A 27,393-nucleotide genomic window follows, 5' to 3' on the forward strand; every position below is an offset into this window, starting at 1 on the left:
GGAGTTTTACTGAACGGGTACTTACACCTGTGTTTTGGCACAGAAGGTATAAAGGACAGGGGGTCACTGCTACTAAAGGAACCTAAAGGAGAAGCTCAATTCTCACCAGTGCACGGAACAGCTCAAGTCCATTTTCAGGTGAGGACGTCTGTCCTAAGCTTGCAAAGACGGCCACCCTTATATAAGGAACTATTTGGAGGGGCTTAAAGTGAGGCTAACAAGTTAATCTGCTATATACACTTATATGTGTTATTACCATGTAAGCCACTAAAAATATTTTTCTACTTAAAATGTTTTTAGTTGTAATGGAAACAGTGGATAAGGAAACAAAATGAAAGAGACAAATATTACGATGCCTTTCATTGTAATTAAACTTCAAGAACACCAAAATGATATACGGATTTTTCCAAGATAATACCACATTTGGGGGTGTTTATAGGGTCAAAATAAACATTAAATACATTAAAAACCGAAAAGTTAAGGCTAAATGGTAAAAATTACTCTATGCCGTGGTTCTACAATTTGATTTCCGGCCTTTGCTCCTTAGTGTTCCCAGTTCTGGTACATTAAAGAAAGCTGTAGCCCCAGGATCTTTCTTTACAGGGTCCTCTCTTCCTACAGTTTGGGGCCCCGTACAGAGCCTGTTCCTGTGTGACTCCAGCCACAGTGTCCTCCGATGACAGTTCCCTGAGACACTCACATTCTGCTGAACAAGCATGTTCAACAGCCCTACCGATGAGCTCACAAATACTGCACAGATGAACAAGACCTAGTCTCCCCTCAAAGAACTTTCTGTGCCGAGACAAGCATGATGCACAAAGGTGCCACTCTTTGCTCTAGTTTTTTATTTTCCTTCTTTCACTTTATCTTGTTTTCTCATTTTTTTCCTTCTCAAAAAGTTTTAAAATGGGAATCAACTGTGTCCTATGTACTTTAATATATATATAAAAAAAAAATAGTTTGGGGACTTCCCTGGCAGTCCAGTGGTTAAGACTTGGAACTCTCAATGCAGAGTGTGCTGGTTTGATCCCTGGTTGGGGAACTACGATACCACATCCTGCGCAGCCAAAAAAAAAAAAAAGTCTGAACACAGAAATGCGTTTCAAAGCTGGAAAGGACGTGAAAACTAGAAAGCAGGAAGTTATGATTTTAACGCAATATTTTTGATTTTCAAATACAGACTTAAGTTGATTTGAAAATACCACTCACCGTCTTCTTAGTGCAGTGGTAAAAACCAGACAACAGAAAACGAAGAGCAGAACCTACTTCCCCAAAACACAAAGGAGTTAAACCTAAAGCCACTTCGGAAAAATTAGGCTTTCCCCACTCCCACCAGCCTTTCCCCACTCAGACTCCTTTAAAGTCTTCTGTGGGTATCTGAGGAGCACAGTTTGACTAGTTCTGTTCTGGGGAGCCCCTAAAGTCTCTCCTCTCTTGCCGCTCATCGTCATCATCACCAACACCACCGCCACATCAACAGCATTAGCACTCCCACCATCACCACCACCACCACATATTCTGACACTAGAATTTATCCCCAAAATGAAAACGTGTTACATTTTTTAAGGCTATTACTCTCTTTATGTTTAAAGCACACCATTCTTCTTGGGAGAATTTATGACTTCAAATATATTTGAATAACATGCCTTTCAGAAACCAAAGTCTCTTGACTGTGCTATCGATTCAAAAACCCATCTTTTAGTTATAGTCTAAAAGACTCTATGAAAGAAATTTGTGAAATGACTGACTTCTGGGAACAGGCATTTCGAAATGAATGAAAGCTCTAAAATAAACCAAGACTGAATTCTCTTGTAGGTTATTCTCAACTCTCCAGGATAAGCCCACAGGAACTGTTAAAGGCTAAAATCCATGCATCTGTTATGCAGCAAGTTCGAGAGAGTTTATACATAAGTCTTCCTATCCCTAAGACATCACATATTTCATAGCACTTTCAAGTTCTACGTATTTCCACACACATTAAATTAACTGAAACTTACAAATTACATCTGTTTTACAGATGGGGAAACAGAGGCTCAGAGGCCAGATTTGGAAAAGGTGTTATATAACCAATAACCAGTAAGGACTGAACAGAAATGCCTATCTTCAGGATAAAATTCCAGTGCTCCTTCCATTACAACATTCTATCACCAAATGTTAAATTCACTTTTTTCCTGCTGTTTGAATGGTTTACACGTTCTAAAAATAGGTGTCTCTATAAAAATGTAAGTACCATAAACAGTCTTAGGTGATTAAAAAGGATCACACGATAGCATGGTTTAAAGAAAAAAGCTTTCTTTTTTTAAATTCCGAAATGTTACCATGTAAAGATAAAATTTTCAAGAAAAAGTGTTTAACAAAGAGCTTCCTAAAGCTACAGTAAGCGAGCTTTTAATTAGGTATCAAATTAATCAGATAGGGAAGTGTGGACGAGATTTACTCAGAAGTGCGCGGGATGCTTAATTATTGCTAACACTGACAAACAGTACGTAGTCCATTCTTTCTCACCGCAGTCCTTTTAACCGAAATGACAGAATAATAAATTATAAAGTCATTCCAAATGCCTTCCATAGTTGGAAACACATGAGTGCTTCGCTTACTGATAACACACAGTCCTCGGTTTCAAGGGGCGGGATCAACGAAACCACCGTTTTCAGCTTTGGAGAACCGAAGCCACCTCCCTCTCCACTGCCTTGAGTGTGCGTAAAAATCTTGTGGAGAAAGCGCTCTGAGTCCAGAATTCCGTCACTGGACAGACTCCGAGACATCTCCTCCGTCAACTTCTATCAATGGAAGGCATTATGAAATGCAGAACCAAGTGAAAGGTTTACTGCAAACAATAATGAAAGTGTCCAAAGGAAAACGCTTATTGCCTTGTTTTTCTTCAAAACGGCAGGAAACGAGGCTGCTTCCTCCGCGGTCAGACCCTGTGAGAGGCACTGCCGAGCGGGGCGGCCGCGGGGGCGGCGGCGCGGGGCCCGGAGCAACTCCGCGCGCAGCGGCGGGGGCGCCATCTTACGCGTCGTCTGCGCGCCCCTCGCGCCCCGCCCGAGGCCCGGGAGAAGCAGCTGTTGTCTGCTCCGTGTCGGCTCTGTTTCTGCGGCTCTGCGGGCACTGGGGGCGAAAGTACCTGCGGAGAGGGGCCGCCCACCCCCTGGAGACGCTACCTTGCGCGCCGAACGCCCGGGCGCCCGCATCTAGGGCAGCGCGGGTTCCCAGCTCCACCCTATCGCCGCGCGCCCCGGGCCGCCGGCTGTCGTCACCGGGCGGCTCCGTGCTGGCTGCGCCCGGCGACCTGCAGGCGCCCGCGGGGCAGGAGCTGGCGTTGCCCTTCCCTTCCCGGGAGGGAGCCGATCACCCCCTCCAGCGGGAGGGGCGGGGGGAGGCATCCGCGGAGAGGACTTGAAAGCTCTGATTATCTAATTGCAGCTGACACTAAACCGATCTTCCTGCCTCTTAAAATTCGTTCAGTTGTCACAACCATTTTCACTACAGGACCCAGTTACAGCAGCACCAGAGCCACTTTTCCTCTGTTTTTTGAAAGTCTGCCAAAAGAGCAAGGGCGCGTTGCCCATTGGCTGCATGCAAATAAACCGCTGCTCCTTCCTACTCCTTTGTATTCCGTTCCTTCCTCTTTCCCGCTTTTCCTGAACACACACTAAACGTTCGGCATACCAACACTAGCTATAATTTTCTAAATGAGCCCCATACGTAAATTGGCACGTGTCCAACTTCTTTCCTGCTTCTATCTACAAAAGATCTAAGTAGCAAACACTACCGCGTATTAATCAAAGCTTCAGTTTATTAATGTACAAAGTAGCCGCCAAAACAATACATTGTTCTGCCTTAAGCGCAGCGAGAAAGAGTTTTTTCTCTTTTAAAAAAGATAAAAGCTCTCAAGTGTTTCAAGCTGGAGTTATACTGCAGGTTGGCAAAAATATAGTCTGAATAGAAAATAACATTTTTCTGGAAGCTTAATAGGGTGAATCATTACACATATACGACTATATACACTTATCAGTTAAAATTTTTGCCAGTTGGCTAAGTGACAAGGTCACACAGGGGTCGTGGGTCTGGAAAACGAATCGGACCTGTCTCTTGACCACACTGCCACACTGCCTCCATGCCCGGGGACGCCCACCTAGGTCCCTGTGCTGATTCCACTAGGACATGGGATGGCGTCCCAGCAATGCTTTGCATTGACAAAATCAAGCGAGCTCTTTGGAAGCGGGTTTGAGTTGGAGATTCCAGGGAAAGGACCTTAGAAGTCTCATTTTAGGTGAGAAATGGAAGTACTGGCTGTGGCATAACCAGTGCCGGCTGCCAGGACTTCCCCTTCAGTTCAGTTCCTTTCACTTTGCTCAACTAGTCACACAGAGGAGGTTCGGACACTGTCCTTTTAGGATACAATACAGGTTACACAGTATACAGTGCGTGTGAGGCTGCATGTTGCGGACGAATGGAGTATCCTACAGCTTCAAGAGGAGCTTGAGGACAGAAATACGCAAGGGGCTTCACGGAGGGTGGGTGACTGTGATTTGCAGACAGAAAGGGGCAGGGCGATCAGGTGTGTGCATGTGCTGGGAAAGGCAACACTGAGTGTGGCCTATTTGTGAAGCCATACGGAAACACTCCCAATCAGAACGGAAAGCAGGACCCGGGGACAGAAGGAAACATGCTGGCTGGACAAGGCTGGGAAGGGCACTGAGCCAGGCAGAGAGACGGAGACGGCATTAGGAACTAGGAAACCAGGACAGGTTTCCGAAGGGACCTCTGAAGCTGTGATACCAGAGACTGCTGGTGAAGAGATGAAATTGGTGTAAAACAAAGACTTTTGCTTGGGAGCCAAAAAAATCAATCATTTCTTATTTTATTAATATAAATTGATTCCATTTCTCAAGATGTTTTTATGTATAAAATGATGATTTAGTCTTCAATGTATATATTTTAAAAAGTACAAACAACTAGGAATAACTTTCTGGAGAAGGATATTATAATTACAGAGCCAGATACTTTCTTGAAGAATATTACTTTCATATAAAATTTTACTGAATCAATTTCTTGATTACTTTCTCCTTATCTAAGAAGATACCAGTAACATCTTGCACCTCTCGCATTTGGTGAGAACACTGATGCAAGACTGCCAACTAATCTTATAACAATGAGATAAGCCCAGAAAAAAGCAGGGCTGTTACACTTCTTTTTCAGTTTTTCTATATAAGCGTCTTAAATCAACACCCCAAGCTATACAGGTCTGACTATACAATCTTTGTCTCTGTTAAGATTGGTCGGAGAACCATATTTCAGTGTGGAAAGTAACCATATGTTTGACTATAAACTGGCTGCAGTCAAGCAGATGGGATTATATTCAGTGAATATATTTGATCATTTCTTTTCTTCCTAGCTTTTTGCTGAAAATCACTGACCTACATCGCCTCTACCAGGAATTTAGCAGATGAAAGTAAAGACTATTTGAAGAGACATGGCAAAGCTGTCTAAAAATATTTGTTCCAAATAAAACCACAAAGTCATGGTTTTGAGAAATTCTGCTATAAATACTTCTATGTCATGCTGGAATTATTCCCCATATAAAAAGGCAGCACATGAAGGAAAACAAATATTAATATGAATTGTGACATGTTTCTTTTAAATTCTGATGTAACACAAGAAGCCTCCTTGACTCTCTAATTACAGACCTGAATTTCACTACCATCAGCAAATACGCTTTCGATGCCAGAACCATTGCCAATTGTTAAATTACTTGAAACGTAAAGATTTAAGAAAATCAGAGATTCATGGCAGTCAAACACATGTACTTTGCTCTTCCAAAAATTTCCCTAAAACTCCAGTAAAGAAATTTTTAAAAGTGTAAATCCATGAGGTCAAGAAGATGGGAACAGGAGAGAGAGGAGATGAGAGATGCTGACGTTCTGGAAGCTGGAAAGCAAATGAGCAAGTGGCGAGCTCTCCTGGGAGCCCAGAGAAAGTTATCGTTGACCTGCAGGCAAGGACACAACAAGCAGCAGGCGGCGTAGAGCCCCAGACACCGCAGGGGCCGAGCACGGGGAGACAGCAGGCAGGGTTGCCTCAGGATGCTTGAATAAGTTACTTAGAAACACCGCTCCCCATAAAATGCTATTACCTCCCTGCACAGAAAGTGTGTGTGCAGTCGTGAGATATCCTAGTAACCTGAGGGAAAAGGCTTTTATTTTGAAGTGTTCACTGCAGGGTTCTAAAGCATCTGCCTTGACAGATTTCTATGTACTGACACAGACCTTTAGTTTCTGGTGAGCAACAAACTTAGCTGAAGTAGCTAATGCCATCTGAAAGTGTATGAGGAACAATATAAATAAGTAGGGGGAACTAGAAGTAAACCTTAAAATCTAATTGAAATGAATCAAGCTATCATCTAGCTAGCTAACTTTACTAAGTGTATAGTAAACATGGATCAAAATATGTCCATTTCTATTTCTGGGCAGCAAGTTGAAAGTAGCAAACCAGTTCTCAGATAGAAAGAACGCCGGGTTCTGTGCGGTTTACCTGGCTGGGGCTTGCTGGGGTGCGGCTGTGCTCCGGCTCCAGGCAGCGGGGGAGGGCTCAGCCCTGCAGGCCCAGCACCCTGGGTGGGGCTCACGCTGGTCAGAGACCCCGTGGGCAGTGGCTGACCTCTCTTTAACAGCTGCTTCTGTTCTTGCTGGCGGAAGCGTGGAGGCACCTCGCGAGGCAGGTAACGGGATGCAGCTGGCTGCTGGCCGCCGGCAGACGCACGTTTGCCATTGCTGCTGCTGGAGGGAGTGCTGGTGGAAGTACTGGTACTGGTCCCGGCAGGTTGGAGCTGGCTTGAACAGGTCTTAGTAGGTTCTGGCACTAGAAGGAACAAAAGGAAAAGACCCCAACACTTTAGTTGTCACCTCCTTCAACCCAAACCAAAGAAAACAAAACCAAAAACTGAGAAAGAAATGACAATGGAGAGTTTTGGAATCGAACTGCACGAAAGCCCAGAGTTCCAGGCTTGAGACCCAGTTGTCCTATAAATGAACCTCGATCCTGAGCTGTAGCTCTTGGCCAGTTTCCTCATCTATAAGACAGGTGATCACGCTGGGTTAGAGCAGCAGCTCTTCAGCTTGAGCTGCAGTCACGTTAAAAGCCTGATTCCTAGGACCCGCCCGGGGAATTCACTTGGTTGGAAGGGAGGGGAGACTGCAAATCTGCATTTCTAATAAGTTCCCAGGTGAGGGTGATGCCCCGGGTCCTGGGCCCACACTTTGAGAACCACTGCTCTAAGTCTGTGCTTCTCAAATTTAAGGGATCATTAGATGTCCATGAATTTATATATATATTTGTTTTAATTCTGAAGACAATCTAAAAAAAAGTGTGTATATATGTGTGTGTGTGTGTGTGTGTGTGTGTGTGTGTGTGTGTGTGCGTGCATTCTGGGTTATCTGAATAATTAAGGCATTTGTGGTGACGGTATCTATAGCACCACTACACTCCTCCCAGATTTATTGGAAAAGAATGCCGGTAGGCTAATTTGCAAATGATGCATTAAGTGAAAGCCAAAGCGCTATCAGAGTGTGCTGCATCAACAAAGGTAAACAGGAAGGAGGAGCAGGAGAGTCAGTGACAGCCCTGCTAGTGAGCACGCCAAATGCAAAAGGTCATCTGAGTGGTGGCCCTGAGTGAGGAATGGAGCACAGGCCTGTCAAGTGCCAAAGAATCTGAGCCTCAAGTTCATTTCCATCTTGAATTTGAAACATTAATATCCAGAATATTATGTTACCCTGTTATTTGAAAAAAAATGTTTTCGACTTAATTTATAAATGTCTTTGATTTCAGAATTGAGTAAAAGCTATGTGCAAAACGAGTTACACCTAGTTCTCTGTATATCTTGTTTGTATAAGCAGCATTATAAAAACCTTTCCAGTCGACACTGTTTGCCTTTTATTATCCCTTGCGATCAGCCTGCATTTCTCACCTCCCGCAATGGGTTCTGCTGTCCACCCCGCAACCCCATTGTACACAGTCAGTATCCGCGAAGCCTCTGCCCACTGTTTTTGTCACCCTGCCTGGCAAACCCTCAATTCTGGATGAAGCCACTGTCACTGTCCACTCTCTCCACCCTGGACTCGGACTGCTAAGTCTCTCAAGAAAACAGAGCCGTGCAGTTTGGCATCACTATGAACTCCTGGGCCCTAACCTCAGGACACGCTCAGTGCTTCCTGACCAGCCTATGATTTCCTGGGTCTGCCTGGTTCCACTGCTGTCAATGACTCATACAAAGACCTTCCACTCTCCAGTGATAATGCCTTTATCTCCCATCCCCAGAAGATAAACTGGACCTTATTCTTCAAAGAAATAAAGACCAGCAGGCAAAAACCAGGTTTCTGCTCCTACAATACACATCACACTGTTCTCTGTCCCACACTTCTGTTATTCCTATCCAAGGCCAGTATTATATTTACCAATTCCAAGACTCACGTTTCTTCACATGTGAAAATCACTTGCATCGGCATGTGTCTTACCATCGACGGCACATCCCTTCCTCAGTGGCACATGAAATACTGGGGCATCTCACTGTCTATGCTGTCAGAGAGGCACCACAAGACGGCTCCCTCCACGGCTCTGGATCCCGTCTCAGGGACTTTGTGTGTCCTGGATCTTCAACTCATGACATTCTCCAGAGCAGATATAAAGGCTCAAAGTTGAAGACTGGGTCTTCGATTAATTCTTTGTTTTACAAATATTTATATTTTTTCTTCCAGGGCTTAGTAGATGGACATCGCTGAGTGTACAAGAGAAGAGAAAACCGGCCACCGAGTTCGCGTGTGGAGTGGAGGAGAGCACATTTCCAACCGGTAACCAGGCCAGGATGTGGCCACCCTGCAACCAGGCCCTCCTGGTCAGCACTTAGACATGCGCACACCTCTGCTCTCTCCAGACAGCGGCGCTCCGGCTCTTCTCGACCCACACCCCCCTCCCGACTGGCCTCCTTCTCCTCTCCTCCATCACACTTCTGGTCCAGCTTCCTCACCTGCTGTGTGCCTCTCAGCCAGGTCCTCTCACCCTCCTCTTCCTCCTTGTGGCTGAAACCCTATGCCCCCCTGAGCTTCCTCTGCTTGCCCTCTCAGTCGTCTGTATTGGCGGTGACTGCTGTGGCTGTCCTGAGCCTCTCTTCCTGGGCCTCCACGACACTGGAAGTCCTTTCTTGGATTTCCTCTGACCTCTCCAGCCGCTCTTTTCTGCTCCCCAATGACAGGCTGCTTCTTCTGCCTCTTTAAGGTTCTGCTGCAGACACTAATCCTGGGTCATCTAATCTATGCACAACGCTTCATTTATCAACCCTGTGGTCCTGGTCTGAGAACTGGATGGCTATTAGATACCTACATCGAAGTCTTACGGGCACCTCAAAGTCAACGTGTCCCAAACACTCATCGGCTTTCTCGACTCATTCTTCTTCTGAGTCTTCCCGTTGTTCCTCCGGCAAATGGCTCCAAGTCAGAAACCCAGGTTCCATCCTTGATTACTCCCCCTATCTCCACAAACCTATATCCAACCAACCACCAAACGTTGACATTTCTAGCTCCCAAATGTCTCCCCTAAGTAGCCCTCAAACTACTCCATCAATTTCCATTCCTTTTGCCATGACCAGAGCCTGTTTCTAATCCATCATCCACTGCGGCCAGCATGATCCTTCTGAGATGCAGATCGCCTCCCTGGTTTAGAAGGCTTCGGGGATTCCTACGGCCCTTAGGATAAAGTCCAAGGTCCTAGCAGTTAGCTGTCCTAATGCCCAATTTTCCAGCCCCCTCTAACTTCACGATGCTGAACTTCCTGCTTCTGGGCCATTGTGCCCCCTCTTCTGTCTAACCACCATGTATCATCAGTCCTAAAACAACATATTTCCGCATTTCAACATCTCTCAAACTAAGATGCATCTTATAATTGATGTTGTATGTATCAGTTTAAAAGGCAATGCTTTTTTTCTAAGTGGTGCATAAAATAATGCATAAAACAATTGATCATATCTCAGATTCAATAAAACATGGTAATTCCTAGTCATTCTTTAAATATCAAATTAAATGTCACTTCCCCTCAGAACCTTCCCTGACTCTCCTAGGCCAGTTTGGGTGTTTCCCAATGCATTCAGCATTGTATATTGCTTAGATGAACATCCATTACATCTTTTTTTTTTTTTTTTAAAGAAAGTGGTAAAACCTATTATAGGTTGATTTTTAACACTTCCTTTTTTTTCTTTTTTTTTTAAATTTTTGGCCGCGTTGTGCAGCATGTGGGATCCTAGTTCCCTGACCAGGGATCTAACCCACACTCCCTGCAGTGGAAGCACAGTGTCTTAACCACTGGACTGCCAGGGAAGTCCCTATAGGTTGATTTTTAAATGTACAGGGGCCTTCAAATACATTTTTTCCTGATATTGGCCTTTAGCTAATTAAAGTAGCAGAAGTTTCCAAGTATTTACCTAAATGAGTGGAAAACTTATGTCCACACACAAAAACCTCTACAGGAATGTTTACAGCAGTTTTATTCATAATTGCCAAAAACTGGAAGCAACCAAGATGTCCTTCTATACGTGAGTGGATAAACAGACCGTGGTACATCCATACAATGGAATATTAGTGTTAAAAAGAAATGAGTTATCAATCCATAAAAAGAAATGGAGGAACATTAAATGCATTTTATTAGGTAAAAGAAGCCAGTTTGGAAAGGCTACATGCTCTATGATTCCTATAATATAACGTTCTGGAAGAGGCAGAACTACGGAGACCATAAGGCACTCAGTGGTTGAGAGGGGCTCGGGGGAGAGGGAGGGAGGGAGGGAGGGATAAGCAGGCAGAGTGCAGGAGCCTTTCAGGGCGGTGACACTGTGATACTGTGAGACTGGATACACAACATGAGGCATCTGCCAAAACCCATCAACTGTACAACACAAAGAGTGAAGGCACAGGTAAACTTTGGACTTCAGTTAATAATAATGTATCAATACTGGTTCATCCATTGTAACAAATGCACCACACCAAGGCAAGATATTAATAATAGGAGACACTGAGGGTGGGTTGGGGGTGGAGAGATGGAATATATTGGAACTCTTTATTTTCTGCCCAGTCTTTCTGTAAACCTAAAACTGCTCTAAAAAAATAAAGTCTGTTAACTAAAAAGACAAAAAACGAAAAGCAGAGAAGCAAATTTGATGTCTCTTTCACTTTCCGTTAGGACTTTGCAACGAAATTGAGAGCAGAGTAGAGGTGCACTTGTCTGGGAAACTTAGAACCACTAAATTTATTTAAAAACATGTAATCAGCATATCAATTCACTTAACTGCACATTTTAATGTATCTGGCCCAAAGGTTTTATTCTAGACCTTGCAGTTGCTTCTTAGGAAGCTCAGAGTCTGAATGCAATTGGTTCTTTCCTTTTACTACAAAATTCAAAAGCAGCAGCAGAAGAAAAGGAGGAAGAGGAGTAGAGGGAGGAAGGAAGCAAGAGAACCACTAGAGAGCCCTACCTGCCCTTGTTACAAAACCCTGTTTCCTTTTGTAGTAACCAACATCGGCTGGCTAGCTACTACCAGGCAAGGCGCTTCCACCCGTCATCCTGCCTGTTCAAAGGCTGGAAACGAAGAAAACCTACCTGAACTCAAAACCTGGAGGAAACAACTGGCAAGGACTCAGAAGCAAAGAACCCACACTGAGCCTAAGAAATCACCCCGTCTTACCCTCATCCACACAGACTCCCTCGGCCCAAGTCTGCTAACCAAGATGACAGTTGCTGTCAGGACTGGTCTTCCGTGACACTGCTGTTATCTTTTCAAAAGTATCAAAGGACAAATTCAGGGCTATTTTTCTTCAAAACCTTTAGAGGAAAAGGAATTCATGATACAGAAATGAAGAAATATATGAATGTTATCAGTTACTAGTTTATTTATTTATTTATTTTTTGCGATACGCGGGCCTCTCACTGTTGTGGCCTCTCCCGTTGCGGAGCACAGGCTCCGGACGCGCAGGCTCAGCGGCCATGGCTCACGGGCCCAGCCGCTCCGCGGCATGTGGGATCTTCCCGGACCGGGGCACGAACCCGTGTCCCCTGCATCGGCAGGCGGACTCTCAACCACTGCGCCACCTGGGAAGCCCCAGTTGCTAGTTTTGAAACTAGACAACCAGTTCTAAGTTATTTGATATGAAATACTCAATTTTCCTTGTGTTATCTGCCTGATGCATTATGTGTAGTCCTTTTTATATCTAAGATAGCCCGTTTTTTTTTATTTTATTTTTTTAATGCAGCAGGTTCTTATTAGTTATCTGTTTTATACATATTAGTGTATATATGTTAATCCCAATCTCCCAGTTCATCCCACCACCACCAGCCCCCCATCCCGCTTTCCCCCCTTGGTTTCCATACGTTTGTTTTCTGCATCTGTGTCTCTATAGGACAGCCTCATTCTGAGAGTGAAAGTACTCTAGGCCAGTCTTCCCTTTTCGCGTGAATAACTGCTGATTAAGGCAGGAGCCAGCAGGTGAACTAAGTGTTTCTTACATTTTTAAAAGGCAGGGAAAAAAACAACGAACAATATGTCACAGAGACCATATATATATGGCCTACAAAGTCTAAAATACTTACTATCTGGCCCTTCACAGGAAAAGTATGACCAGCTCCTGGTGTAGGGACTAGAAACTTCTTGTGCTATTATATTAAGCATCAGATGTACAAATTTCTTAGGGGAAAAATCCAAGTAATGTATATGCCAAAGTCTTGTGTGAGCGTTGCTTTGTTTTAATAAATAAATAAGTATAACTAACTGTTTCCTGTCTCCTCTCCAATTGTGAGGCTCACCCTCTTTATGATTACTGAATGAAGGGTAATATGATGCTATTACTCAAGAAAACAAAGGGAACACTTTAAGTTGAAGAGATTTGATCGCTCTCTTAGAAACCCAGGTGCTCTTAATACAGCCTAGCACTGAGCTGCGAGAACAGAATGCACTCTCTGTTACCCTGTCAACACGGACTGGATGAGCTGCTCACCTCTTCTTCCCATTTGCTCTGCTGGCCCTCTGACCAGAAGCAAGAAGCAGACTTCGAATCTTTGGCCTCATTCCTCTGCCCTGGACTCTGCGGAGAGGCCATCCAGGTTCACGATTAGGACCATCAACTCTAGGCTGACACCCGAATACTGTCTGTTCTATATTGCCCCCAGCTCTAGTTCAGCCTTGACCTTCAGTTGTGTACTGGACGGTGATGCTTGGAAGCTGTCACCCTTCAAACTGAAAGTACCCAAAGGCCAAACAGGATTTCCTGGGCTGAGCCCAGGATGGTGCTGACTGTTGTAGGAAGGCACTGAAGCATAAGGTGTTTCTCACCTAAGTGAAGCAACAATCAACAGGGGAAATAAAAGTTACAAGACACAGAAGCATGTGGTATAGACTGGAAGTTGGTCACTTAGCGGAAAGATAACCATGTACTGCCCAACATGGTAGCCACTAACCACATATGGCTACCGAGCATTTGATGTCTGAACTGAGATGTGCTCTAAGTACATACACACTGCATTTCAAGAGTCAGTACACAAAAATCTCATTAATTTCTATATTGATGTATTGAAGTGATAAAATTTTGAATATATTGAACTAAAAATATTAAAAGTAATCTCACCTGTTTCTTTTTAGTTTGAAAATGTTGCTACTGGAATATTTAAAGTTCCTTATGTGGCTCACATTGGTGGCCTGAATTCTATTTCTACTGAATAGCACTGGTCTAGAAACAGCACTGTCTTCCTGGAGGAGTTAGTTTGAGCTGGCTTCTCAGAAATGCGTCAAACTTAAGTAACTATCTGTTTTCGTAAAGGACCGTCAGTCGTGGCAGATCACAAGGCTTTTCGGGTGAGAGATCCCCCTACAATTCTGCACCAACTGAAGTACTAGCGCCTTATCTCACAAACAGAAAAATGTCACTAGATATTTGCAAAGTACCAAGCAAGACCAAGGGCCCAGAGTACAGAGCAAGCACAGTATTCCCAATTTACCCACACACTCACCCTCATGGTTGTATTTCTAGCTGCCTGAGATACTAGTGTCATGGCTGGTGGTCTGGGGGGGGGGGTCACCCTGGATGCCGAGGAAAAGGAAGAGAAGCGTCACTCAGCAGAGGGACGAGGGAGAGGGAACCAAGAATTCCGACCCTGCCAAACTGCACCTCTGGCCTCTTTTACATGAGATAGTGATAAACCTTCTTTAAGCTAGTATTTTGCAGATCTTTGAAACTAGCAGGCAACTAACAATCTCAACTGAGAAATAGAGACTCTTAAAATCTGGATCTATTCTTAAAATACAGATAAATCAAATGGTCAGTTTTGACTATCCATACTCTCTTCAGATCCACATTTCTCAATCTATCGCTGCCCAAAGAACTAGGCTAGGGTATCAAAGCAATTCTGACATTCCTCTTCTCAAACAGACCCGGATCTAAGGTGATACCTCAATGACAAAGTCTCAGAAACCAGTCGACCTGACACATCACTATTTTCACACAGTAGAACACAGTAAGGCAATGGGAATTTTAGCTTGATTCATATGGATCGTCAACAAATGATCTGTTTTATTTAGAAGAAATTAGAATAGCAGCCAGTGAATAACTACACAGCTAATAAAGAACTTCCAGCAAGCTGGACACTTTGGTTCTTTAATAAACCTTTACTTTTTAAATTTTAAATGAGAGCGACACCTGCCGGCGAAAAGGTAAGATGGTAAATCCTTATATAAGAAAGCAAGTCCTTTCAACAATTTTCTTTCCAAGAAACAATTTTCTGCTTTCAGTTAAAAATTTCAGGGGACATTGTCACACCAGGGTCCAAATAGTTTATAAATTCCTACCATTGCTTTTCCAAAACAACAGGCTACAGTATAGGCAGGAAGTTTAGACTGTCCCTTCAGGTGTCTGGGTGACTTCAGGAAGGATCTCCTTTCAAACTTTTGTACGACACCTTGCCATCTCTAGGAGACCAAGACAGAAGGCTCTGCCCTTGCTGACCCAGCCTCCTTAACTTTTATTCTACTCTGGACGACTCCGTTCTCTCTTCTGCTTCTCTAGCCATTTTACATGGCCCAAGCCCCCAAACTGCCATCTGGACGCCCCCCACCCCCCAGACCCCCTGGCCTTCCTTCCACTATGCTATCTACACCTCTGTACCATCCCAGCCTTCAGTCTGCTTTCCAGACTGCCTGAAACTGCAGGCTCAGGAAGCGACGAGTTCTGTACCCACTTCTGCTATTCCAAGCCCCTACTGCTAACGCTCCTCTTATAATCTAACGTGGTCGGCCCAAAGTCCCTTATAGCAACTGTTTCAAACTTTCCCTACCTCTTCCAAATCCTGATACCCACCCCCTTCTCTCAATCTCTGGCTGGGACTCTAGGTTCCTGAGATCGATGCTACTCACTCACTCACACACATGAAGCCTTTCTACAGCCCAGCTCCAGGTGCTGGGACCTTCCAGTGAACAAAAAAGGCAGACTCCCACCTCCTCACCCCCTCCGCTCACATCTCAGCAGGGGAAAACGACAATGAACGCGATGCATTTAAGATAAGTAGTCATCAGAAGGTGCTAAGTGCTGTGAAAAACGAGGAAAGCTGGGCAGGGTAACTAAGGGCTCAAGCTGACTTTTCTCATGTTATCTGCCTATCATTTTCACACCGCACATGTGTCAGTATCCTCATTTATCCTCTCTTTATTTACTTATTTAGGAAATACATAATCAGTGCCTATTTTGTGCCAGGCACTGGGTGTGTTGAGGAAAATAAATAGATACGGCTCCCGTTCTTGTAGTTTATAGTCTAGTAAGAGATACTATCTTAAAAATGATTCCACAAATATACAATTACAAGTTGCCACAAGCACGATAAAAGCAATAGGATAAAAGAACCCAGCTTAGGTTAGGGACTCAGAGAAAGCTCCTTTGAGGAAGTGACAGCTAAGCTGGGCCTGGAAAACTGTTGGCTGGGTGGAGCGTGTCTGCGAACTCACGCCCACCAGCTGGGACAGGGCATGGGAGGGTCTTGAAATGGGAAAGGGCTTCCGTGCTTTCAAGGTCTGAAACAAGGCTGGTGTGGCTGGAGCTTAGTGCCCAAGGGAAGAGCTGCTGGACACAAGGCTGGAGAGGCAGGCGGGGACTTTGTAAAGATTCTGGGTCCCATCACTTGGCCGACAGCTGGAAGAGCACTCGGGGCAGCCTGTGGAGGGCGGCCCCGTGGTGTTCCTGTCCCGGCTGCAGCACACTGACGAGTCTGGAGCCTCCAGTTTCGGGCAGAAGTTCTCTGGGGATGGGGTCCTCTGATTACAAACTCACAGAGAGTCCAGGATGTTGTGACCACTGGCTGTTTAAACTCAACAAGCAGGTGACCTTGATCAAGAGCCTGTCTGTCCAGGCTCCAGAGCCAGGGGGTCCTGCCCGACAGCACCTTCCCGGCAGCCATGGCCCAGAGCAGCAGCACCCTCCTTGTCTTGTTCTATAAACTCGGGAGGTTTGGTTCCTGCTACGAGGTACCTTGTGCTGCTTATCAGAAACTGAACAGAGCAGGGGAGGGTGGGGTGCCCAGTGTGTTGAGGTGTTTCCATCTTATTACCCAAGTCATACTACAAGACATTCTTCGTTAAAAAAAAACTTTATTTGGAAATATTTAAGATGTACAAAAAGGCATAAAGACCAAATAGTCAACAAACTCCATGGACCCAATCTCCAGCTTAAGAAAGAAAATGTCCCCAATTCCACCAAAGGCTCTTCTCTCCCCCTCCCTGGCTTCATACTCCACCTCCCCCCAGGAGACTGTGGCCATGCGCACTTTGGGGTTTATCGTTCCCATGTGCTTCTTCTCTTCAGATGCGGTGTAGTGGCTATGGGCATAGACTCATCTATTTAAATTCAGCTCTGCCACTTACTGGCTGGTGACCCTGGGTAAGTCACTTAACTCTGTCCCTCAGTGGTGCCACTTGTAAAAATGTAGGTAAGTGGAGGATGAAGTGAGGGTAACAATACCTCACTGAGAGGGTTCTTTGAGGAGCGAACATTAATATATGTAAAGAGTCGTTTAGAATAGTGTCGATCACATAGTGAGTGCATGGTAAGTGTTTATATTATGTTACAGAAAAAATGCAATGACACTTGTTGAAGATGGTAAAGCAGAGTTGATACAGGACCATCACAACGGGACCACTGTAATGGGATTTTACAGTGTGGGAGAGAGACTGGGCTCAGCTCGGAATATAGCACGGGCACGTGGGAACTGAGAGTTAAGGAGCAGGGGGTGAGGGTGTCAGTGGGTGGAAAATACTAAGAGGAAACATCAGGGGTGAGGGGGTGTTCTGGCTAAACCAACCTAACAGGATTCTTGCTGCAGGCAGGCGGGGTGGGGGTGGTCGTCAGACATCACCTGGGCGATGGTGGAGGAGGAGGAAGGAACCTGGTTAAAGCGACCCAGTGGGGCTCTTGCTAAAACTAGATTTTTACAGGGAGGTGCAGAGATGGGCCTAAGAGAAGGTCCAGGAGCCTGAGAAAGGTTTGGTCAAACAAAGAATCTTTGTCAGTCTTAATAATCCTCTTCCTCTCAGGAGCAATGGGAGGTATTTTAGGCTGATTAAAAACAAAAACCATGGGCTTCCCTGGTGGCGCAGTGGTTGAGAGTCCGCCTGTCGATGCAGGGGACACGGGTTCGTGCCCCGGTCCGGGAAGATCCCACATGCCGCGGAGCGGCTGGGCCCGTGAGCCATGGCCGCTGGGCCTGCGCGTCCGGAGCCTGTGCTCCACAACGGGAGAGGCCACAGCAGTGAGAGGCCCGCGTATCGCAAACAAATAACAACAACAACAACAACAAAACCCAACTTACATCAAACGAACGGCAGATGATGAAGTGAGCAAGGGGAGAAGAGAGGCGGCGACACTCAAAGAGGCCAGGCCAGGCGACAACTTGGGACAGACAATGACCGTTGTACTCAGGGTCATCGGAGCACTAGATCTCCAGTCTGGCCCTAGACCTCTCCCGTTAATTTGGGTCTCTCATTTCCACTGTTTGAAAAGTGTGAGGCACTATACAAATGTTATTAATGAACAGCCATCCCGGCTTTTTAAAAGCCTTACAGAGCAGCAATCGAAGGTGCCTGCTCAGCGACAGGCACACCAGCGGCAGGCCCCGCAGGGGTCGGTTCACAGCTGCGAGGAGGCATGTGCGCGAGGGATCCGGCAGTGACTAGGCGCTCTGTCCGCTGCGCCAGCTCCAAGTGTAAGCACGGCCCTGGAGATGGTGGAAGTCTCTGCATGGGGTCCCGGTTCCTATCACTGTCTTGGTGGTGGGGAGAGGCAACACTGGTGGCAGCTTCCTGACGGCTGGGCTGCGGCAGTGACACTGTGCTCCTGAAGCCAGCAGTACCGGCGGGGCCTCCTGACTCTTCCCCAGGGAGCAGCTCTTCTGGAGGACCCTTTGGGGAGTCATATCTGCCTCCCAGCCTAGGGCACGCCCCCCCCCCCCCCCACTGATTTTATAAGCACCCAATTCCCTGTACTTAAACTCATTCTGCTTAAAATAGCTAGAGTAGTTTCTATACTTTTCAATTCAGCTCTGGTTAAGAGCACAGATTTTTTTTTTTTTTTTTTTTAGCAAGTAGGACATTTAAATCTTTCATTCACCTAGACGGTATCACAGTATATGGTATGAGCTAGATACTCAACTAATGACATTTACTGTAACGGGACTTACCTACGTACACCTGGATTAGACTCTCAGAGGCTACCTCCATTAGCCTAAAGTATGCTGACAAGCAGGCATGCAATGGGTTATAGAAGTATATTTTAAAAGTAAGTTTTTATAGGTAAATGTTAACCTAAAGGGACGTTTTAACCTACACATTTCAACACGTCTTATTTCTGAAATTTGGATGCTTCTACAATTGGTGTATAAATTTAACATACTTTCCTCATTCACCCTCCAACTCCATCAATAAGACATTATTAAATCAATGGTATGCCCTATAATTGGTGCTGTCTTAGAACTTAAGAAACAAATGTTTTTATATGATAAAGCACAGAATTTCTCTTATGCATAAGACACCACACAATGACAAAAAAGGAAAAATATTTTAAAATCATGCATTAATTCTAGCCATTTCAGAATATATACTCCAAGATTCAGAGTTTCTTAAAAATTTAAATTTACTGAAATGTATATGTTAACTGTTTGCAAAATGTGACTATGAAAGAGAACTATTCTCCTGTGCTGAAATAATCAGTGATTCCGAGGAATATTTTCATTATTACAATTACTTCTGCAACCTCTACAGCAACAAGCATTTTAGCGAGATGTTCCCTTAGAACAACAGAGATTCAAGGAGAAGACAGCTATGAGCATTGGTCCATCTGCTGTGTTTATCGCAGTCCCGGTGGGATACAAAGCGGTGGCCTTCTGTTTGTTCTGTTGATGGCTTCTGGCTGATCTGTCACCATAGCAACTTTTAGAGTCCAACTCAAATGAGCACAAATTCATTAGCTACTAACTACATTAACTTCGTGTCTGCGGCTAATGAGAAATGCTGTTCAGAGTTATTTTCTATTCTAATGGATTATAGTTACCTCTCTGAAAAGTATTAAATTAAACGCTACTCTTAATGTATCAGACTGGATAATATGTTACAGTAAAATTATTTTAATAAAGGCTACTAACAATAAGAATCATTTCATTAAAAGGTTACCTTAGGGACTTCTCTGGTGGCGCAGTGGTTAAGAATCTGCCTACCAATGCAGGGGACACAGGTTTGAGCCCTGGTCCGGGAGATCCCACATGCCACGGAGCAACTAAGCCCATGTGCCACAACTACTGAGCCTGTGCTCTAGAGACCGAGAGCCACAGCTACTGAAGCCCATGTGCTTAGAGACCGTGTTCCGCAACAAGAGAAGCCACTGCAATGAGAAGCCCGCGCACCGCAACGAAGAGTAGCCCCCACTCACCGCAACCAGAGAAAGCCTGCGCGCAGCAACGAACACCCAACGCAGCCAAAAAATAAATAAATAAATAAATTGGGGGGGGAAAAAAAGGTTACCTTGTGTTGGTCCTTGGATTCTTCTACTCTAAGAAAATGTATTACTTGTCACACCGGCAAATGTTTCTAGGTTCTTTTAAACGTCGGCTAGCTGATTTAGAAAATAAAAATTGAAAATTTTGGTAACAGCATATGTTAAAGCCAAGTAGCCAATACAGCATTAACATATATTGGCTTTTCTATAACCTTGTCAATACGGACCATCAACTGAAATACTCCCCCAAAGAGGTGACACACCGGACAGACGTGAAGGGTAAAGAAAGTCCAGTGAGTGTACAGCTTCTATGTCTGACCTCTTCTCTCTACACACAGAATCATCCGGAGCTGAATAAGCTCTGGAAGCAAAGAGCAAATCCGAAATCTCATGAAACAGAGGTTTTAAGTGGGATTATGTCTCACCAGTGTTCCAGTGTTCTCCCAGGACATGTATATTGCCTTGTGCAGGAGGGCTGTGTGCGTGTGTCTTAATAAATTAATAAACTGTGGAAATGAACTTATTTACAAAACAAAAACAGACACACATAGACAACAAACTTACAGTTACCAAAGGGGAAAGGGGGTGGGGGAGGGATAAATTAGGAGTTTGGGATTAGCAGATACAAACCACTATATACTGGGCTGGCCAAAAAGTTTGTTTGGGTTTTTCTGTACCGTCTTATGGAAAAACCCAAATGTAAAATAGGTAAACAACAAGGTCCTACTGTATAGCATAGGGAACTATATTCAATATCTTGTAATAACCTACAGTGGAAAATAATCTGAAAAAGAAAAAAAAATATGTATAACTGAATCATTCTGCTGTACACCTGAAACACTGTAAATCAACTACACTTCAATAAAATAAATAAATCACGGAATAGCAATAATCCTGAGATGTTTTTCCTCCCACAAAGTGCAGAATCCTACATCCTGCCAGAAGAGGGAGCCCAAGTTTCTCCAACATTTAGTCAGAGAAGGCAGCGGATCGGGGAGGGAAACTGCCCATATTGCTAATTTATTTTGAAAAGCCTCCTTACTGTTCTTAGGAAAAGGAATGTTCCACCTCTATCACACCCTGGTCTCCATCTACCACTTTCTCCTCATCTCACACCACTCTCTCCCCCTTGCTGATGGCTCCTAGGCCCTGAAGGCTTTTTGTTTGTTTAGGGTCCAGCCAGCCAGCCAGCCTTTGCAAGCGCTGCTCCCTCCGTACGCGGGAGCCCTTCGCCCTCTCTCTACTCTCCTGGCCCTAGGTTCTCCTCATCCTACAGGTCTCAATTGAAGCAGCACTCAGTTGCTTTCCCTAATCCCAGCCTAGTCCAGGCTCCTGTGTTCCGTGCTCTCATTAATCAATGCTCCTCTCCTTCACGGCAGTTGGTAACGATACCTATAGCATTGTGACTGATGTTTATGTCTGTTCCCCATAAGACTCTAAGTCCCAGGAGAGTGGGAAATATATCTAGTTGTTTTTTTAATAAATTCACTTATTTTTTATTTTATTTTATTTATTTTTGGCTGTGTTGGGTCTTCGTTGCTGCATGCGGGCTTTCTCTAGCTGCGGCAAGCAGGGGCTACTACTCTTCGTTGAGGTGCGCGGGTTTCTCATTGCGCGGCTTCTCCTCTTCGTTGAGGTGCGCGGGTTTCTCATTGCGGCGGCTTCTCGCGGGCTTCAGTAGTTGTGGCTCGCGGGCTCCAGAGCGCAGGCTCAGTAGTTGTGGTGCACAGGCTTAGCTGCTCCGCGGCACGTGGGATCTTCCTGGACCAGGGCTCGAACCCGTGTCCCCTGCATCGGCAGGAGGATTCTTAACCACTGCGCCACCAGCGAAGCCCCTATATTTATTTGTTAAATCTTTTTCTCCCCACAGTGAACAGCAAGCGCAAGGCCAATAGTAGGTGTTTAATAAATACCTGCTGGATCAGATGGTTAGCGCCCGGTTGGCCTCTGGGCTCTGCCCACTCTGTCAACATGAGCCACCCTCCCTACCCCCACCCATCAGCTTAGCATCTGCAGGCTGAACTGGGCAGCGGTCTCACTGCACCCGCTGCCTCCAGCTCTCTCTCCAACTGTTCAATCCACCTTCAATCTGGTGCTTTCGGTGATCTTTCTAAAACATAAATCTCATGATGTCACTCCCCCACTCAGAACTCTCCAATGACTCTCCTTTATCAGAGGGTAGGCTCACACCTGATGGATGGGTTTGGGATGACTGGCGTAAGGCATCCCTCCTTGTCCTTGTCTCCACAGCTAAGCTAGGGGCCAATGGGAAGAGCGGCCCAGCTCCAGCATGCATTTATCTCACTCTCAATCAGTACTGTCCTTTCCCCCAGTTTTCTCACTTATTTTTAAAAACAGGTTATCTTTTCTCATAGAAATATAAATATAGGATGAAAAGATGATCAAATGAATGTAACTTCAATCCTTTCAGGTAGAAGATGTGGGATAAATAAATCACAACACCCAGAACATTTTATTGCATTCACTTGCTTATATATCCATTTGCTAATACAGCCAACTCTTCCCATTACTATATCTCTTTGAGAACAGAGAACTTATCTCTGCTGTCTGATAGGTATTTATCACCTATTTACTAAATTAATTAGTGAACTAACTTGACAACTCTAGGTGATAAAATGTGACTAGTATTTAGCTAATTTATTAATGCAATCTTTAGTATGTTAAAGCTAGATGAAGTGTGATCACAATGGAAAGCGCATACTTTCTGATATAACTATCATACAAATAACTGCAGGCACAGAAAGAAAGGGAATGACTGAGGCATGCAGAAAACTACGCTGCAGTGACGAGACTTTCCGGCTGAGTCTAGGGGCCAGTTTAACATTAGAAACCAATCTGGAGTCAGAACGCAAATAACTCAGGAAGCAGTGGCAAAATATTTGAATACACATCCACAGGTGGCAAAAAAGCACATAAAAGTAATGTTCAGCATCACTAGCCGTTAGGGAAATGCAAATCAAAACCACAAGGAGATCCACATCTATTAGAAAGGCTAAAATTATGAAGACTGACTTTCCAAGTGCTGATGAGGACGCAACGCACTGTGAAATGGGACAGTCACTGTGGAAAAGTTCTGCAGTTTCTTGAAAAGTTTAACATCCATCTATCATGAGATCTGGCCATTCTACTCGCACAGATTCACCAAAGAACAATGAAAGTGTATATATATATCCATGTAGAGATTTGTACATGAATGCTCACAGGCACTTCATTCATCATTGCTAAAAGCTCAAAACAACTCAAATGTCCATGAACAGATGAATGGATAAACATGTTGTGAAAAATCCAAACAATGGAATACTACTCAGAATGGAATAAAAAGGAATGATCTCCTGATACACGCAACAACAGGGATGACTCTCACGAGTGTTACTAGGCTGAGTGAAAGCAGCCACGGGTGCACACTGTATGATTCCGTTTATGTAGTAGTCTAGAAAACCTTCTGTAGTGGCAGAAAGGAGATCAGTGTCTGCCCAGAGACTGGCGAGGGGACGGAGGGGTAGGAGAGTTGGGTTGGGAAGGGGCACAGGGTACTTTCAGGGGTGTTGGATGCTGTCTCGATTTCAGGGATGGCTTCACAGGTGTGCCCATGCCAACATTTATTAAACTGTTCTCTTTAAATACATGCAGTTTATTGTATGTCAACTATAACCCAGTAAAGCGCTTACAAAAAAAAAAAACAAAAAGAAGAAAGCAATCTGGGCAAACAAATGACTTCTCAGAAAGCAGACTGCCAGCTTCCTTTAGAGCTATAAACTATAATTTTATGCCTGGAGATCATGATTATGTTTAACACTTCAGTGAAGTTATGCTAAATAGAGATGTGGACTTCACCTGAGACCTATCCAGAAGATGCAGTTAAAGGGGCTTATAACAGACAACAGATAAATTATCACTGGGTTTACTTCCTTTCCTCTAAAATTTGATCAAGGAAGAATATATATATATATATATATATATATATATATATATATATATATTTCCTTAGGTTATTTTTCCAATAAATTTTTATCCTTTTAAATTGTCTACATATTTAGGGGAAAAATACCACATCTTAATATACTTTCTTTTGTTCCCATGGAAAAAATATTCATGCATTTATTATATCTTCCTTCCCTAGGGATTTAATAGTAAAATTAAATAATTCCTTTAAACAGAAAGCAATGTGGTTAAAGAATGACATAGATAATACTTAAAATCCTATAAGATACCATCCCATAAAGTTCCCTCATATAACAAATCTCTTAGGAATTTCTTCCAGTCTTATTTGAAAATATCCTAAGTTACTTCTTAAAAGGAACTCACACAGTACTGGTGATACATAAGCAATATCTACGTCTCCAGTCCCTTCACATGATAGCGGAAAAAATATATAACTGACAACCAGAAGATGAGGGTTCTAGTTCTAGTTCTGCTATTAACTAGCTGTCAAAACTTGTACAGATCATTTAACCTCTTTGAATCTCATTTCCCATCTAACAGGAATTGGATAATCCCTAAGGATCCTTCAAGCTCTAAGATTTTATTAATCTTGTAGACAGGTAAATAAAATGCCATATTTTATAGAAAATATTGTGCTAAGCACGCTGACTAGATTTAGATGCTGCTTTTAAGAGTAACTCATATACTCAAAATAACATGTGCTTTGGTTATGTGGATGTGAACGTGAATACATGTAAATTCAAGGAAGCTGGCCAATTCTATGACCCAGTGTAACTCAGGAAAACACAGATCTGCTGCTTTATAAATACGAACTGCTGATTACTGTGTTGAGGCCCCTGAAGGACTGAGCAACAAAAATCAACCACCTCAGCTAAAGAAGAGTGCCACCCAATTGGTGAAGTGCAGAAATCTGGGTTCATTTCTGTTTGTTTTTATCTATATCTGACTATGAAATTGGGAAGGCATGCTTTAAACATCAATTCTCGCTTTTTTCACTCATGTTGAGGGGAAGCTTTATAAATATATGTTTAGGGAATTCCCTGGTGGTCCAGTGGTTAAGACTCCACGCTTTCACTGCCAAGGGTGCAGGTTCAATCTCTGGTCAGAGAACTAAGATCCCACAAGCTGCACAGCATGGCCAAAAAAAAGAGAAATGTATATATATATATATATATATATATATATATATAAATAAAATGAGCCTTAATAGCAGTACAGCACAGTGACCCTCTCCAAGCCTTTATCACTCAACATAAGGCTACTGAAAGAATATGCTTTCAATTGACTTACATTAACAAAAGCATATAAAAGTCTGCTTAAAATTAACAATTAGAAACTGAATGCATGCCAGGCAGAATGGCCATCATCAAAAAATCTAGAAACAATAAATGCTGGAGAGGGTGTGGAGAAAAGGGAACACTCTTGCACTGCTGGTGGGAATGTGAACTGGTACAGCCACTATGGAGAACAGTATGGAGGTTCCTTAAAAAACTACAAATAGAACTACCATATGACCCAGCAATCCCACTCCTGGGCATATACCCTGAGAAAACCGTAATTCAAAAAGAGTCATGTACCAAAATGTTCATTGCAGCTCTATTTACAATAGCCAGGAGATGGAAACAACCTAAGTGTCCATCATCGGATGAATGGATAAAGATGTGGCACATATATACAATGGAATATTACTCAGCCATAAAAAGAAACAAAATTGAGCTATTTGTAATGAGGTGGATGGACCTAGAGTCTGTCATACAGAGTGAAGTAAGTCAGAAAGAGAAAGACAAATACCGTACGCTAATACATATATATGGAACTTAAGAAAAAAAAATGTCATTTAGAACCTAGGGGTAAGACAGGAATAAAGACACAGACCTACTAGAGAATGGACTTGAGGATATGGGAAGAGGGAAGGGTAAGCTGTGACAAAGTGAGAGAGTGGCATGGACATATATACACTACCAAACGTAAAACAGATAGCTAGTGGGAAGCAGCCGCATAGCACAGGGAGATCAGCTCGGTGCTTTGTGACCACCTAGAGGGGTGGGATAGGGAGGGTGGGAGGGAGGGAGACGCAAGAGGGAAGAAATATGGGAACATATGTGTATGTATAACTGATTCACTTTGTTATAAAGCAGAAACTAACACACCATTGTAAAGCAATTATACTACAATAAAGATGTAAAACAAAACAAAACAAAAAAACTGAATGCATGGAGAAGCTGAATACCTGATTGCAAAACTTATAGTCCTTTCAAGCAAGATTAGGAAACTAATTAAAATGCACAAATTTTTAAAAGTATATGACTCAAAACCATGAATCATTAATCATATGAGGTTTGAGCCATGTTGGGTCATCAAAATATTCACTTGATATAATTAACTTTGAGCTTTTGGTATGAAAAATTATCTTTCTATTTTATGAACTTGAGAAAATCTGGCTAAAACCACTAAATTAAATTCACTTCACCTTTAGGAATATTATAGTTAATCCTAAAAAACCCCTTTAAATCCATGAAAAATCCCAGAAGACAATACGGAAAATTTAGGCTCATAAGGTCATCACATCACATGTAAAGCTATTATTTTCTCTGCCCAAATTAAGGGCAATGCCTCAAATAATGAACAGAGATTACTGATTACTGAAGCAAAACCCATTATAAAGTGTCCAACACTTAGACACTGGCTACTCCACAGCAGGGATACAATACACAAGTTAATGGTGTTTCGAAACAGGATTATATCTGATTCCTCTTCCCCCTAACTATGAGAACATCTAGGGTGTCACTAAGGCATTGTGTTCAGCTGGCTCTTTCATTGGTCATCAGTGCAAAGACAATGTTTAGAAGAATTTACTAAGGACTGTTTTGTTTCTGAATAGGCTTATACAGAGGTTTTCAAGTTGCTTAGTGCAGCTCCTAGAGAGGCAAGGGATGGGGAAGTGTTTAATTAGGGGAAGCAGCAGAGAGTCCATATAAAATGCATATTTATGTATTCAAAAAGAGATGCTTTCAAGGATGGTCAACAAAATGTTAATTGCTAAATATCTCAAGATGGAGGGATTTCACTGAACTTTAACTTCTTTTTAGACAATGAGAATATTATTACTTACATTTTTCATCACAGGAGGAAAAATAAGGAAAGGATGATTGAAACAACCCCACCGAAGACTAGAAAGCACTGAAGGAAAAGAGTTCCAGTCACAGAAACATGCTCAGATTCCTACAGTGCAGGATACTCAGGGGTACAGGAGGAGGAGGAAACTGGTGAAAGGTGAGGGTGAATCCACTATTTGCATAAAAGTCTCCAGGGCTTAACTAAGCAGAGAAAATGCAGCTCCCCCCCCCCGACTCCCCCCACTCCCCGACAT

At 43.6% G+C, this 27,393-nt stretch overlaps 1 protein-coding gene across 6 annotated transcripts in view; it reads right to left on the reverse strand.

Annotated features, from left to right (window-relative positions):
• The window catches only part of TNRC6C (trinucleotide repeat containing adaptor 6C), an 83,180-nt gene that overhangs the window by 50,811 nt on the left and 4,976 nt on the right, over nucleotides 1-27,393 (reverse strand). For 4 of the 6 annotated variants that reach the window (XM_029210729.1, XM_029210727.1, XM_029210728.1 and 1 more), the window contains exon 3: nucleotides 6,538-6,864. In XM_029210729.1, coding sequence (XP_029066562.1) covers nucleotides 6,538-6,864 — 327 coding nt within the window. Of the gene's footprint in view, nucleotides 1-6,537; nucleotides 6,865-11,728; nucleotides 11,866-13,034; nucleotides 13,122-27,393 lie in introns of all 6 variants that reach the window. The other 2 variants (XM_029210732.1, XM_029210731.1) reach the window with 2 other exon arrangements.

Source organism: Monodon monoceros, unplaced genomic scaffold (genome assembly GCF_005190385.1).
Source record: "Monodon monoceros isolate NGI ecotype Baffin Bay Population unplaced genomic scaffold, NGI_Narwhal_1 Super_Scaffold_9, whole genome shotgun sequence".
Lineage (NCBI taxonomy): Eukaryota > Metazoa > Chordata > Mammalia > Artiodactyla > Monodontidae > Monodon > Monodon monoceros.